This window comes from Suncus etruscus, chromosome 3 (genome assembly GCF_024139225.1).
Source record: "Suncus etruscus isolate mSunEtr1 chromosome 3, mSunEtr1.pri.cur, whole genome shotgun sequence".
In the NCBI taxonomy this organism is placed as follows: Eukaryota; Metazoa; Chordata; class Mammalia; order Eulipotyphla; family Soricidae; genus Suncus; species Suncus etruscus.
In genome coordinates, this window is record NC_064850.1 from 3,015,585 (window position 1) to 3,027,958 (window position 12,374).

At 42.8% G+C, this 12,374-nt stretch overlaps 1 protein-coding gene across 2 annotated transcripts in view; it reads left to right on the forward strand.

Annotated features, from left to right (window-relative positions):
• The window catches only part of ARID4A (AT-rich interaction domain 4A), a 71,221-nt gene that overhangs the window by 44,469 nt on the left and 14,378 nt on the right, over positions 1-12,374 (forward strand). For both annotated transcript variants that reach the window (XM_049770319.1, XM_049770320.1), the window contains exons 15-17: positions 1,206-1,450; positions 4,461-4,658; positions 10,604-10,688. In XM_049770319.1, coding sequence (XP_049626276.1) covers positions 1,206-1,450; positions 4,461-4,658; positions 10,604-10,688 — 528 coding nt within the window. The remainder of the gene's footprint in view (positions 1-1,205; positions 1,451-4,460; positions 4,659-10,603; positions 10,689-12,374) is intronic.

A 12,374-nucleotide genomic window follows, 5' to 3' on the forward strand; every position in this document is an offset into this window, starting at 1 on the left:
AGACATAAGTCATTTACATGGCTTCTCTATTACCGTATTTGCCGGCGTATAAGACGATCCCCTAATTTTGCAGTTAAACCATAGGTTTAGGCCTATATTCCCTGTATCAGACAGAACGTTCCTGTGCTGCAACTGTATGTACCACAGTGAGCCAATCACAACAAGCAAAGGTTCAGAGGTTCTACTGTCATAGACTTCCTCTCTGACTCTAGCCCATCTGAGCAGCTTTTGACAGTGTAGATTCGGTTCCAGAACATTGTCTAATTTGCATGCATCAAAAGCTGCTTGGATTGGCTGAGTCAGAGAGGCGGAGGGTCTGAGCAGCCTTGCAGTGATTGGTGCAGGATCGAGTTGGAAAGTTCGTTTTTGACAATATTCAGACAATTTTCGTTTAGCGGCATATTGAAACATTTTTCGGAATATACTCGGAGATCAGACGACCCCAATTTTCGGTTGACTTTTTTTTGTTTCAAAAGTCATCTTATACGCTGGAAAATACGTTATTTATTTATTTATTTATTTTTGGTTTTGGGGTCACACCTGTCGGCTCAGGGATACTTCTGGCTCTGTGCTTAGAAATCACTGCTGGCAGGCATGAGGGACCATATGGGATGTTGGACATTGAATCACCGTCCATCCTTCCTAGGTCAGCTGCATTCAAGGCTAACCCCATACCACTGTGCTAAATCTCTGGCCCCCTATTTAAATTATTTTAAAGCAAAATTCCATGGAAATCGATAGGGGATGTCAGGTTCCTATTTCCTATATCTAGCCACAGAGATTCATTTCGCTGTGAAAGTTAAGAGTTCTGTTTTCCTATTCCCCCTCCCTTTTGTTGCAGTGAAAGTTATTTATTGATAGCTATTTTATTTTCTTAATTTATTTTTGGGGGCAATTTACAGTTGACAGGATCAGGGCTGAAAAAACTGTGGTCCTGGGCTTGAGCCTGGGTTGGCTGGCTGTAAGATAAACACCTTGCCTACTATCACTATCTCTCTGTCCTCTGACAGCTATTTTTTGTTTGTTTGTTTTTTGTTTTTTTGAGCCACACCCGGTGATGTGCAAGGGTTACTCCAGGCTCTGCGCTCAGAAATCGCTCTTGGCTTGGGGGACCTTATGGGACGCCGGGGATTGAACTGCAGCCGTCCTGGGCCAGCACAAGCAGCCCTGACAGCTATTTCTAAAGCTCTTGTTGCCTCTACTAGGGTCGAAGGAGAATTGTTCGAGATGCAAATTCTATTAAAAAAGAAACTGACGAGGAGAAAACGGAAGATAGGCTAAAAGATACCGATTCAGAAAATAAGGATCTCGACGATGACTACGAAACCGGGGAGCAAAAAGAGAACGAACTGCTCCTGGGGAGGAAGAGCAAGCCGAAGGAGAAGAAGATCAGAAAGCAAGAGGACTCCGACAAGGACTCCGAGGCCGACGAGGAGAAGAGCCACGAGAGGTACATTGTCTTGTCTATGTCTCAGGAAGCACCTGTTTCTGCTGAGGCCACCAGGCTTGAGGGAGCGTTTGCTCTGGGGGCTCCCGTTCTTCTTGTGTCGGGAAGGGGAGACACATCGTGGAGACGATGTGTGTCGCCTTTCGGAATCGGAGAAAATGCTGGTCGCCCCATTTTAATAGCGCTTGTGCCCTAAACAGTGGCCTCACAGAAGGCTGCGCCTCCCAGTCCAAAGCAAGGTCCTGCACTTGGCAGCAGGGAAGGGAGCTGGAGAAAAATGGAGGAAGTGGACAAGAGGAAGCAGCGGCACCAAAAATTCCATTTTAAAAAAGGTACAATGTGGGAAAGCTAACAAGCACACGGGTGCACAGTACTAGCAGATGTTTGTGCTACTTCAGCTAAGACGTTTTTCTTTTTCCAGTCGTGGCATTAGAATAAGTGGCATGCACCCCCGATTCTCGTACGGAAAGTAGATTCTCGCTCCACATCACACGTTAAGTTTTGGCTTTTTAATAATCCATTCCGTTTGCTGGTGAATGTGAACTGTATATCGTTCCTCGTGAGTTACCCACGTGTGGACTGGATGGACTTAAATAATAACCAAAGAGTAGCCAGATCAGCTAAATCATAGTAACCTGACGGTGTCTGGTTGTCCATTTCTGTGTTGTCAGATGGATTTATTTGTTAATGTTTGCATACTACTAAAAATAAATTTTAATGTAGCAACAGTAGCATTGCAGACTTAAAGTTCCCCTCATAGCTAATTCTCTGACAAGATAATGATTTTTCCAGAAGTTTTAGTTGCTAAACAAAACTAGCCTAGAGCATCTAACTGTTGACCACAGCCATCTGAAAATTCATCATGAAGGAAATATTTGGAAAAGTAGAAATGAGTGAGAGAGTAACTGACATACAAATAGAAGAACATGACGTATAATTTCATATAGATTACTTAATAAGAAAACTAGTGTCATGAGTAGCTATAAGAAAAGTGGGAAAAGGGGCCGGGCGGTGGCGCTGGAGGTAAGGTGCCTGCCTTACCTGCGCTAGCCTAGGAGACGGACCGCGGTTCGATCCCCCGGCGTCCCATATGGTCCCCCAAGCCAGGAGCGACTTCTGAGCGCATAGCCAGGAGTAACCCCTGAGCGTTACCGGGTGTGGCCCAAAAACAAAAAAAAAAAAAAAAAAAAAAAAAAAAAAAAAAAAAGAAAAGTGGGAAAAATAATTGGATTTGAGTACAATGTGAGTAGAATATTTGTACAAAATAATGAAAGTATATACTTAATGATGAAGTACAGTAAATCTTTGAACAATAAAGCAAAGTTGAGAAACTTAAGTAAAAGCTTAATTAAAGTTTAATTTGAAACTTTGTTAAAAATAAGCATCGCAATATAGATGTAATACGTAAAAAGTTTATACTGATGATGGCACAGAGGGCTGGAGCACGTTTTGTTTTTTTTGTGTTTTTTTTGGGGGCCACACCCGGCGGTGCTCAGAAATAGCTCCTGGCAGGCACGGGGGTCCCTATGGGACACCGGGATTCGAACCAACCACCTTTGGTCCTGGATCGGCTGCTTGCAAGGCAAACGCCACTGTGCTATCTCTCCGGGCCCTGGAGCACGTTTTGTATGTGGGAACCCCAGGCTCGGTCCCTGATACTGTATGATCCCCTGAGAATCAGTAGGAGTGACCCAAAGCATCACACTGGGAGTAGTTCCTGAAGAACACCAGGTTTGGCCCTGAGGATTTAAAAAAAAAAAAACAACAAAAGCAAAAGAGTGGGGGGAAAAGCCACACAATGCCCATTTAATGTGGTTTTAAAAGCCTTTAAAATTGTTCAGCAGTGGAACATATATTTTAGAGAAAACTCCATAGAGTTGAATATAAAGAATAGAAAGTATTCCCTTTATTAAGCAAAAACTGTAAACAGCCTGAATTCTTTCTGTAGCAGGTGTTAGGGAAATAGGAGGCTTATTTATATAGAAATAAATATATTTCTTTTAAATTTTTCTTTAGAGTGTTTTAAAATGACCTTCTCAAGCTATAATTGGAAGGTGTTCTTAGAGAGAATATGTTCCCACTATGTCCCACCTGTGTTTATTATAAAGCTCCGAGCTCAGTACCTCTTAAGATTCTGAACTCCTTGTGATGTTGAAATGGATTTTTGCTTGTTTGCTTTTTGGTCCGTACTTAATGGTCCTCGGGGCGTGATCCTTGTTTTCTGCCGAGGCCTTTTTCCATGTGGGCACAGGGGCTTGAACCCAGGTTGCCTGCATACAAGGCAAGTCCTACCTGCCGTACTACCTCTCCAGTCCCTGGAATGATTCTGAGGCAACTCTTATCTAAATCCAGGCAGGACTAATAGAACATATTAAAAATAAGAATGTTTCAAGTAACCTTACATCAGATTTCCCCGTGTGAGCCTTATACTTTACCTTCAAAATGAAGAAATGACTATAAAGTAGAAAACAGTGTAACACACATTGATGATACTGTGTTTTGTTGTTTTATTAGAGTAGGGAAACAATAACATTTTAAATATGTTTAAATAAAATGACTAATAGAGTTATAGCCCCCTTTTATTATTTTGCCCTCCAATAAACTAGTCTCTACGAGTCACTCTAAATTCAGCAAAAAATAGCAGTCAGCTACCTTTAGGGTAATTACTTGCACATTAACAGAATATACCATTTCACATAGAAATCAGCACTCTACCATGAAGTCTAAAAGACCTTTTGAGAGCATAGTTTTTAATCCAGAGTGACTCGGTATTACTGCCTGCAGTTACTAGCTGGCCCTTGAGATTTGTTTTTGGTACAGTGCGCCTTTTCAAAATAAATGCTTTCGTAAAATTAGTCCATCAAGATCTTCTCCTTCTCCTCCTTCTTCTCCTCTTCCACTGACATGCTATTCAATTACTACTTAATAGCCATTCTACATATTGGATTCTCTAGCATATGTTCTTTTTCCTTCGTTGAGTTGTCAGCATTATCAATGTTTTAATTTGCTGCAGGGAAGAAACTGAAAGCAAATGTGACTCTGAAGGGGAGGAAGATGAGGAGGACTCAGAGCCTTGCTTAACAGGAACCAAAGTGAAAGTCAAGTACGGAAGAGGAAAGACCCAGAAAATCTACGAAGCCAGTATTAAAAGCACTGAGATCGATGATGGCGAAGTTTTGTACTTAGTCCATTACTACGGGTGGAATGTCAGGTACGTAAAGGCTGTCTTTCCTTCCTGTTGGCATTTCGTACAGAAATGCAGAAGAGATCAATCTTGTTAAGGTATGTGCACGTACAAAGCACCTTTGTAATTCTCCGGCATTTCTACTAGCTGTGTTTTACTGATTTACATCTTTTTTTTTTTTTTTTTTTTTTTTTTTCTGATTTACATCTTGCTAGCGCTGGTCAGTGCACTCGGCCAGAAGTCACCAGAATCAGACCTGTAGTCATACAAGTTGGGTTTATTTATTTTCAGTGAAGGAGAACAGAGGATGTGGGCAACTAGAATATAGCACCTTTGGGAACAGCAGTAGTTTAGGATTCTGTAGAAAATGGATGAGCAATTTTCAGTAGAACAAATGAACTTTTTTTTGCTTATTACACTTAAGAAAAATAAAGTCTTATCAAACAGTGTCTTCATTCTAAGTCAGTTAATTAATTTGAAATGTATGTTGGCGGGGCAGAGCCGATAGGTCGCTTGCCTTGCATGCAGCTGACATAGGTTCGATCTGCAGCATCCCATATGGTCCCCTCAGCCTGCCAGGAGTAAGTTCTTAGTACAGTGTCAGGAGGAATCCCTGAGTGCTGCCGGGTATATTCTGAAAACCAAGAAAAAGAAATAAAGTATGTTCGAAAGAACCTACATTTGATCTTCTGCCCTCGGGTCTCATTCTTGGCAGTGCTTAGGGGAACAGATATGGTGCCTGGATAGTCTTGTATACAACTGTCTTCAGTTAGATCCCTGGGACCCAAGATGGTTCCCCGAACCCCACTAGAGTGATGCCTGAGTGCAGAGAGCCATGAGTAAACTCTGAGCATCATCGAGTGTGGCTCAAAACCCAAAATCATCTAACAATTTTTCTGCATACTAGATGAACACTTTTTTTTTTTTTTTTTTTTTTTTTGTGGTTTTTGGGTCACACCCGGCAGTGCTCAGGGGTTACTCCTGGCTCCATGCTCAGAAATTGCTCCTGGCAGGCACGGGGGACCATATGGGACGCTGGGATTCGAACCGATGACCTCTTGCATGAAAGGCAAACGCCTTACCTCCATGCTATCTCTCCAGCCCCAAGAGATGAACACTTTTAAACTTAATTCTATCATCTCTAAATGAGAAAAAGCAAAGAATGTACTTTATAGTCATGTGAGAAATAGTGGTAATATCTGTATTGCATGCAGAGTAGTAAACAAGGCCAGGCATTCAGTAAGTATTGAATAAACATTAACATTTTCTTTCTTTCTTTTCCTTTGTTTTTGTGTTTTGGGCCACACCTTGCTGTGCTCAGGGCTTACTCCTGGCTCTTCACTTAGAGTCCACTGAGATCACTCTGGGTAACCTCACGGAAACATATGTGGTGTAATGGATCGAACCTGGGTGGGCCATGTGCAGGTGCCTTACCTGCTGTGTCATTGCTCTGATCTTATTTTCTTGAGTGAGAGGTTTCTTTCCTCACATCTTTTAAATAAGTATAGGTTTAATGAATAACATACAGCCTAAGATTTCTTTACCCAAACCGTCCCTTGTATGTGTCACAACTCTTTAGCCTTGAGGGTTTCTTGTAACAGTTCTGCTGTAAATATTAAGGATGCTCCTTTGTAATTTCCCTTTTGATTTTGCTCCTTTCAGTATTCTATCCCTATGTGTGGTATTTAACATTGTGACTAGAATGTGACTTGGGGTGCTTTTCTTCGGGTCTCTCTTAGTTGGTACTCTGGGCATTCAGGATTTGGTTGCATGCAGTCTTTAGCTCTGGGAGTTTCTCTGCAATGATGTCTTTGACTGTTGATTATTCCTGGAGATCTCCTCCTGGATCTCTGGGACTCCAATTATTCTTATGTTATTCCTGTTGACTTCATCAAAGACTTCTATTTTCATCTGTTCACATTCTTCCAGTCATTTTTCCATTGTCCAATCATTTGCTTTAAGGTTCTTTTTTCTGATGAATGGAGCTGTTATGAGTTTCATCTTCCCCTCACTGAATCTGTCCTCCACCCTTTGTGAGCACTGCCAGCTCACCTCTGATCACTTGGCTTCTGCTGACACTTCTGGGTGGGGTTGGCCCCCAAACCCACAGCCCTGGGTCAGGGCAGCAGCTGCTTAAAAGGTGTTTGGTGGCAATCCAGTCACAACTCTTTAGTCTGTAAAAAATATAAAATTTGGGGGCCGGGCGGTGGCGCTCGAGGTAAGGTGCCTGCCTTACCTGCGCTAGCCTAGGAGACGGACCGCGGTTCGATCCCCCGGCGTCCCATATGGTCCCCCAAGCCAGGAGCGACTTCTGAGCGCATAGCCAGGAGTAACCCCTGAGCGTCACCGGGTGTGGCCCAAAAACCAAAAAAAAAAAAAAAAAAATATATATATATATATATAAAATTTATCTTTTGTTATGTATGAGTTCAATAAATTCAGAGGGGAATAACTATTTTTTACTTTTTGAGTCATATTCTTTGTAATTGCAGCTCATTGAAGCCCCTTTTCTTCATATTCTCTTCAGCTCACTACTCCCCAGCTTTTTTTTTTCTTTTTTTCTTTTTTGGGCTACACCCGGCGGTGCACAGGGGTTACTCTTGGCTCTGCGCTCAGAAGTCGCTCCTGGCAGGCACGGCAGACCATATGGGGTGCCATGATTCAAACTACCATTCGTCCTGAGTCTGCTGCATACAAGGCAAATGCCCTTCTGCTGTGCTATCTCTCCTGCCCAGCTTTTATTTTTTTTTTTTTTAATGTAATGGCACACGGTCCAGTGCTCACAAGTCACTTGGTGCCTGGGGGGATTATATGTTTAGACTGGGGTCAAATTGGGATAGACTGCACAAAGCTAAGTTCCTTAAAGCCATGTTATCTCTGGCCATCCTCTTTATTTAGGAAAGGGATAACCAGCACTCATAACATTTGTGCATTGTTTGGTTTTCCAGAACACCCTCATAGTGTTACCTTCCTTTGTTATCCTAAAGATCCTTCTCAGGAGACTTTGTATTCTGTTCTAAGCAGGTTTTTTTTTGGGGGGGGGAGGGGTTTTGGGCCACACCCGGCATTGCTCAGGGGTTACTCCTGGCTGTCTGCTCAGAAATAGCTCCTGGCAGGCATGGGGGACCCTCTGGGACACCGGGATTCGAACCAACCACCTTAGGTCCTGGATCGGCTGCTTGCAAGGCAAACACTGCTGTGCTATCTCTCTGGGCCCTCTAAGCAGTTTTTTTATACTCTTACATTCTTCCAAACTAGCTGCCTAGTTTTGTCGTTACATGGCTCACAGTTTTTCACTGTCTCTTATATTCCTAAAAGCGAGTATAAATCTGGAGTCTACTTGTTGAGATAGAGCCACTAGATTCTTAGACTATCTAGTTGGTTTTCTAAAATACGATTTTATGTGTAACTATGAAGAAATACCTAGTCTCTAGTTCAGAAGTACTAGGACTGTCCTTGGCTGGCATTATTAATGCGGGAAATAGCTGTTGACATAGATTGATGACTAACCCCGTGTGACCTAAACAGAGTATACCAGACTTGTTTCTGCTTCTCGGCTATCTCATGTCTTCTAGGAATTTGGGATTTGGCTGAGATTCTCGGCCTCCAGGACCCAGTGTGTCTATCATTCACGCAGGACTGTTGGTTACATGAGAGCTGGGGCATTTTCTTATCTTTAGGATTCTCTGCATGTTCAGTGTTCCTCACTGATATCTAAATTAACATTATCTACTCATTTGAAAAATCATCCTATCATAGCTAGTTCTACTTTGAAAGTTTTAGATCTTGGGTTAGTCCAGGAGGAGGGTTTCCTTGTTTCTGGGTGATACCCAATTGTTCTCTGTAGTAGGGGTCACTCCTGGAGGGGGTTGGGGACCATATGTGACTGAACCCAGGTCACCCGCATGCAAGGCAAGTGCCTTACTTGTTGTGTTCTCTCTAGCCCCCCAGGATGAGAGTTTTGAAACTAATGCCATAGCAACCAAAACTGGATATTGGGTCTGTGACCCTTTGCATGGGCCCAGGGTAACAACTAGGTTCCATAGTTGGGTAGGCTTCCAGTAACTTGGTATTATTCAAAGCAAGGACTTCTTATTATAAGGTTTTTTTTACTTTTGCTTAAAATTTCAATTTTTTGTTTTAATTAAATTCTATAAAATACCTATTTGGGGAGGGGGGCATGCTTTTCGGTGCTCAGGGGTTACTCCTGGCTCTGTGCTCAGAAATCACTCCTGGCAGGCTTGGGGGACCCTATGGGATTGCGTGGGATTGAACCCTGTCCAGGTCGGCTGCATGCAATACCTTACGTTTGTGCTATCGCTCTGCTCTCAAGTTTTTGTTTTGATTGTATTCTTTTTTTTTTTTTTTTTTTTTTTTTTTTTGGTTTTTGGGCCACACCCGTTTGACGCTCAGGGGTTACTCCTGGCTATGTGCTCAGAAATCGCCCCTGGCTTGGGGGGGACCATATGGGACGCCGGGGGATCGAACCGCGGTCCTTCCTTGGCTAGCGCTTGCAAGGCAGACACCTTACCTCCAGCGCCACCTACCCGGCCCCTGTTTTGATTGTATTCTATGAAATACCCTTATATTTTGATAATGTTGGGATTTTTTGTTCTAGAAGGTCTAACTAAATTTGCATCAGGTGGATATTTTAGACTAGACTATATTGAGATTAAAGAGTGATGTCAGTATTTTGTAATATGTCAAGAGGAGAGCCAGAGTGTTAGTACATTGGATAGGATGCTTGCCTTTCAGGTCACTGACCTGGGTTTGATCCCAGCTCCTCGTCCAGTCCCCTGAGCACCACCAGGTGTGATCTCTGAAGGTAGAGCTAGAAATAAGCACTGAGCACTGTCAAGGATAGCCATAAAGTAAAAACAAAAGTTATAAAGGAAATATGGGGTTTTCAACTTGAGCTGAACAGAATCGACTCAGAAGAAATGAAGAGTCCCTAACGAATCTCAGGGCTGGGATTAAGAAGCTTGTGCAGAGCGCCAGTGTGCATGCTTTGCGTGGGAGAGATGAAGTTTGATCCCAGAGATCTCAGTCTCAAGACTGAGATCCCAGATCTCAAGTCATCTCTGAGCACTGCTGTGACCAAGTATCCTCCCCCACCCTCTTTGTATTGACATGGGAGTGGCCCAACACTGAAATCCAAACTTCATGTACGTAGAGTTTGGTGGGGGCAGTTTAGAAATACTAGAGGCAGGGCCAGAGCAATGGTAGAGCATTTAGGCATTGCCTTGAACTCAGCCAACCTGGATTCTTTCCCTGGCATCCTTGAGCACTGCCAGGAGTAATTCTTGAGTGCAGAACCTAGAGTAATTTCTTCGTATTGCCAATTATGGCCTAAAAGCAACAATAACAACAACAAAAAGAAATACTAGATGCTAGAATGATAGCACAGCAGTTAGGGCACTTGCCTTTCACGTTGCTGGCTCAGGTTCAATCCCAAGCATCCCATATGTCCCTTGAGCCTGCCATGAGTGATTTCTGAGTGCAGAAATAACCCCTGAGTGCCTCTGGGTGCGGCCTGTTCCCCTCAAACAAACAAACAAACAAACAAACAAAACCCCAAAACTACAAAAAGGAAATTGTGAAGAGTATTGAAAAGGGTCTCATAAAATACTGAAATTGATGGTGTTACAAATTAGCATTTCCAAACCTGAGTTCCCTGTACTATTTAGTCGCTAGGAAGTATCCCAGTGCAAAATTAGATTCTTTCAGTAAAGTCCCTTAAATCCTGTAGTGTTTCCTCTGTCAGCGTGTTGACCATAAGATCATCCCATTTCAAGAGCTGGGGAATCGCAGGCATGGCTCATCAGTAGAGCACTTGCCTTTGTGTGTGCTTTGTGGTCTTGATAATCCTGCCAATGCTAGAACTAGTCTACTTGTGTCTCACTGTTGTTGTTGTGTTATTGCATTTCAATTACAGTATCCTTATGAAATTGTTGCCTATTTTTTATTTTAAGATATGATGAATGGGTGAAGGCTGACAGGATAATTTGGCCTTTGGACAAAGGTGGACCAAAGAAAAAGCAGAAGAAAAAAGCTAAAGTGAGTACACAGATTTCTTCATAAAGTTGATCTCTTCTCTCCCTACTTCCCACTGTCTTTCTTCCTTTGCCTTGTGATGATGGGGAGTCAAATACTTAGTTGCAGAGCTGAAACGTTTTGGGGTTGGGATGCTTTCCAATACTTTACATCTTAGTTGTGGTGATCATGTACACTTTTGGTTGCAGTGTTGTTAGGGCTCAAACACTTGATTGTGGGGCTCTAGGGGCTTGCACATTCAGTTTTTGTACTTGGCATAGGTTGTATATTTGTGTAGTTTGCATATTCTTAGTTGTGTTTGCTAGGAACTCGGGCTTTTTTTAGCTGTGTATTCATATGATTGTTGAGTGTGCAAAAGATTCGCATCTTCCGTGTGCCTCGGAGATCATGCAGGTGGTACAGTGCTAGCGACTGAAGTATCCGGAGCTTCATTGAACTACCCCTGAGCTCAGAAATTTGGTTTATTATTATTGTTGTTGTTGTTGTTGTTTTGGTTTGGGGCCCTACCTACCAATCCTCAGGGCTTAGTCCTGGCTCTGTGCTCAGAGGTCACTCCTAGCATGCTCATGGGATCATCTTAGGGGTCCCAGGGATTGAACTCTGAGAGGCCACATACATGCAAGACAAGCATCTACCTGTTATACGATCTCCAGCCATCTCTGAAATTTTCTAGATTCTGAAACTAATATCAAGTTCTTTTTATTTTTTTAAATAAGGGCCACCTCTGGCAGTGGTTGGAGACAACATAGTGTCAGGGGTTATATGTGGGGCTTTACATGTACTAGACATACGTTTGGCCACACAATCCATGTCCCTGGTACAAATACTGCATTTTGAAACAAGTTGTTATGCCCTAATCCACAGCCTGTTTTCAGCCTTCGTTATTGTTGGTTTCGGTTTGGTTTTGGTTTGGTGGCCACAGCTGGCATTGCTCAAGGGCTACTCCTGGCTCTGCACTCAGGAACTCTTTCTCTCAGTGCTCAGGGACCATGTATCCAGGATGCTGGGGATTGAATCTGGGTCAGCTGCATGTGAGGCAAGCACCCAACCAGCCATACTATTTGCTCCAACCCATAGTTTCAGTCTTTTGCCGTGATTTGTGTATTTTTTTGTCTCTTCGACTCTTTCTTCGAACATTAGTAAAGAAAAAATGGGAAATGCTCAGTGATTGTGTAGCTTTATAATTCCTTGACTTGGACATCACAATATAATCGTAGTGTTAAAGATTAGAGACCATCACACAGTAAGGACACAGAGGTTGGAAGATTGCTTTTAGTGTAGAGTAAGCAAGCGCATAAGAGGAATTGACCAACTTTTTAGGGTTCCAGTTTCTCTTAGATGGGATTAGACGTTTTTTTCTTGTAGAGTTCTGTCAGTGCCCTGTATATTTTGGATATTAGCCCCATATCTGATGGGTATTGGGTGAATAGTTTCTCCCAATCAGTGGGTGGCTCTTGTATCCTGGGCACTATTTCCTTCGAGGTGCAGAAGCTTCTCAGCTTAATATATTCCCATCTGTAATCTCTGCTTTCACTTGTTTGGAGAGTGCAGTTTCCTCCTTGAAGATGCCTTTAGTCTCAATGTCATTCCATTTTCTCTAGAGAAGTTAAAAAATGTCCATCCTGGGGCTAGAGAGATAGCATTGGAAGTAAGGCATTTGCCTTGCATGCAGAAGGACGGTGGTTCGAA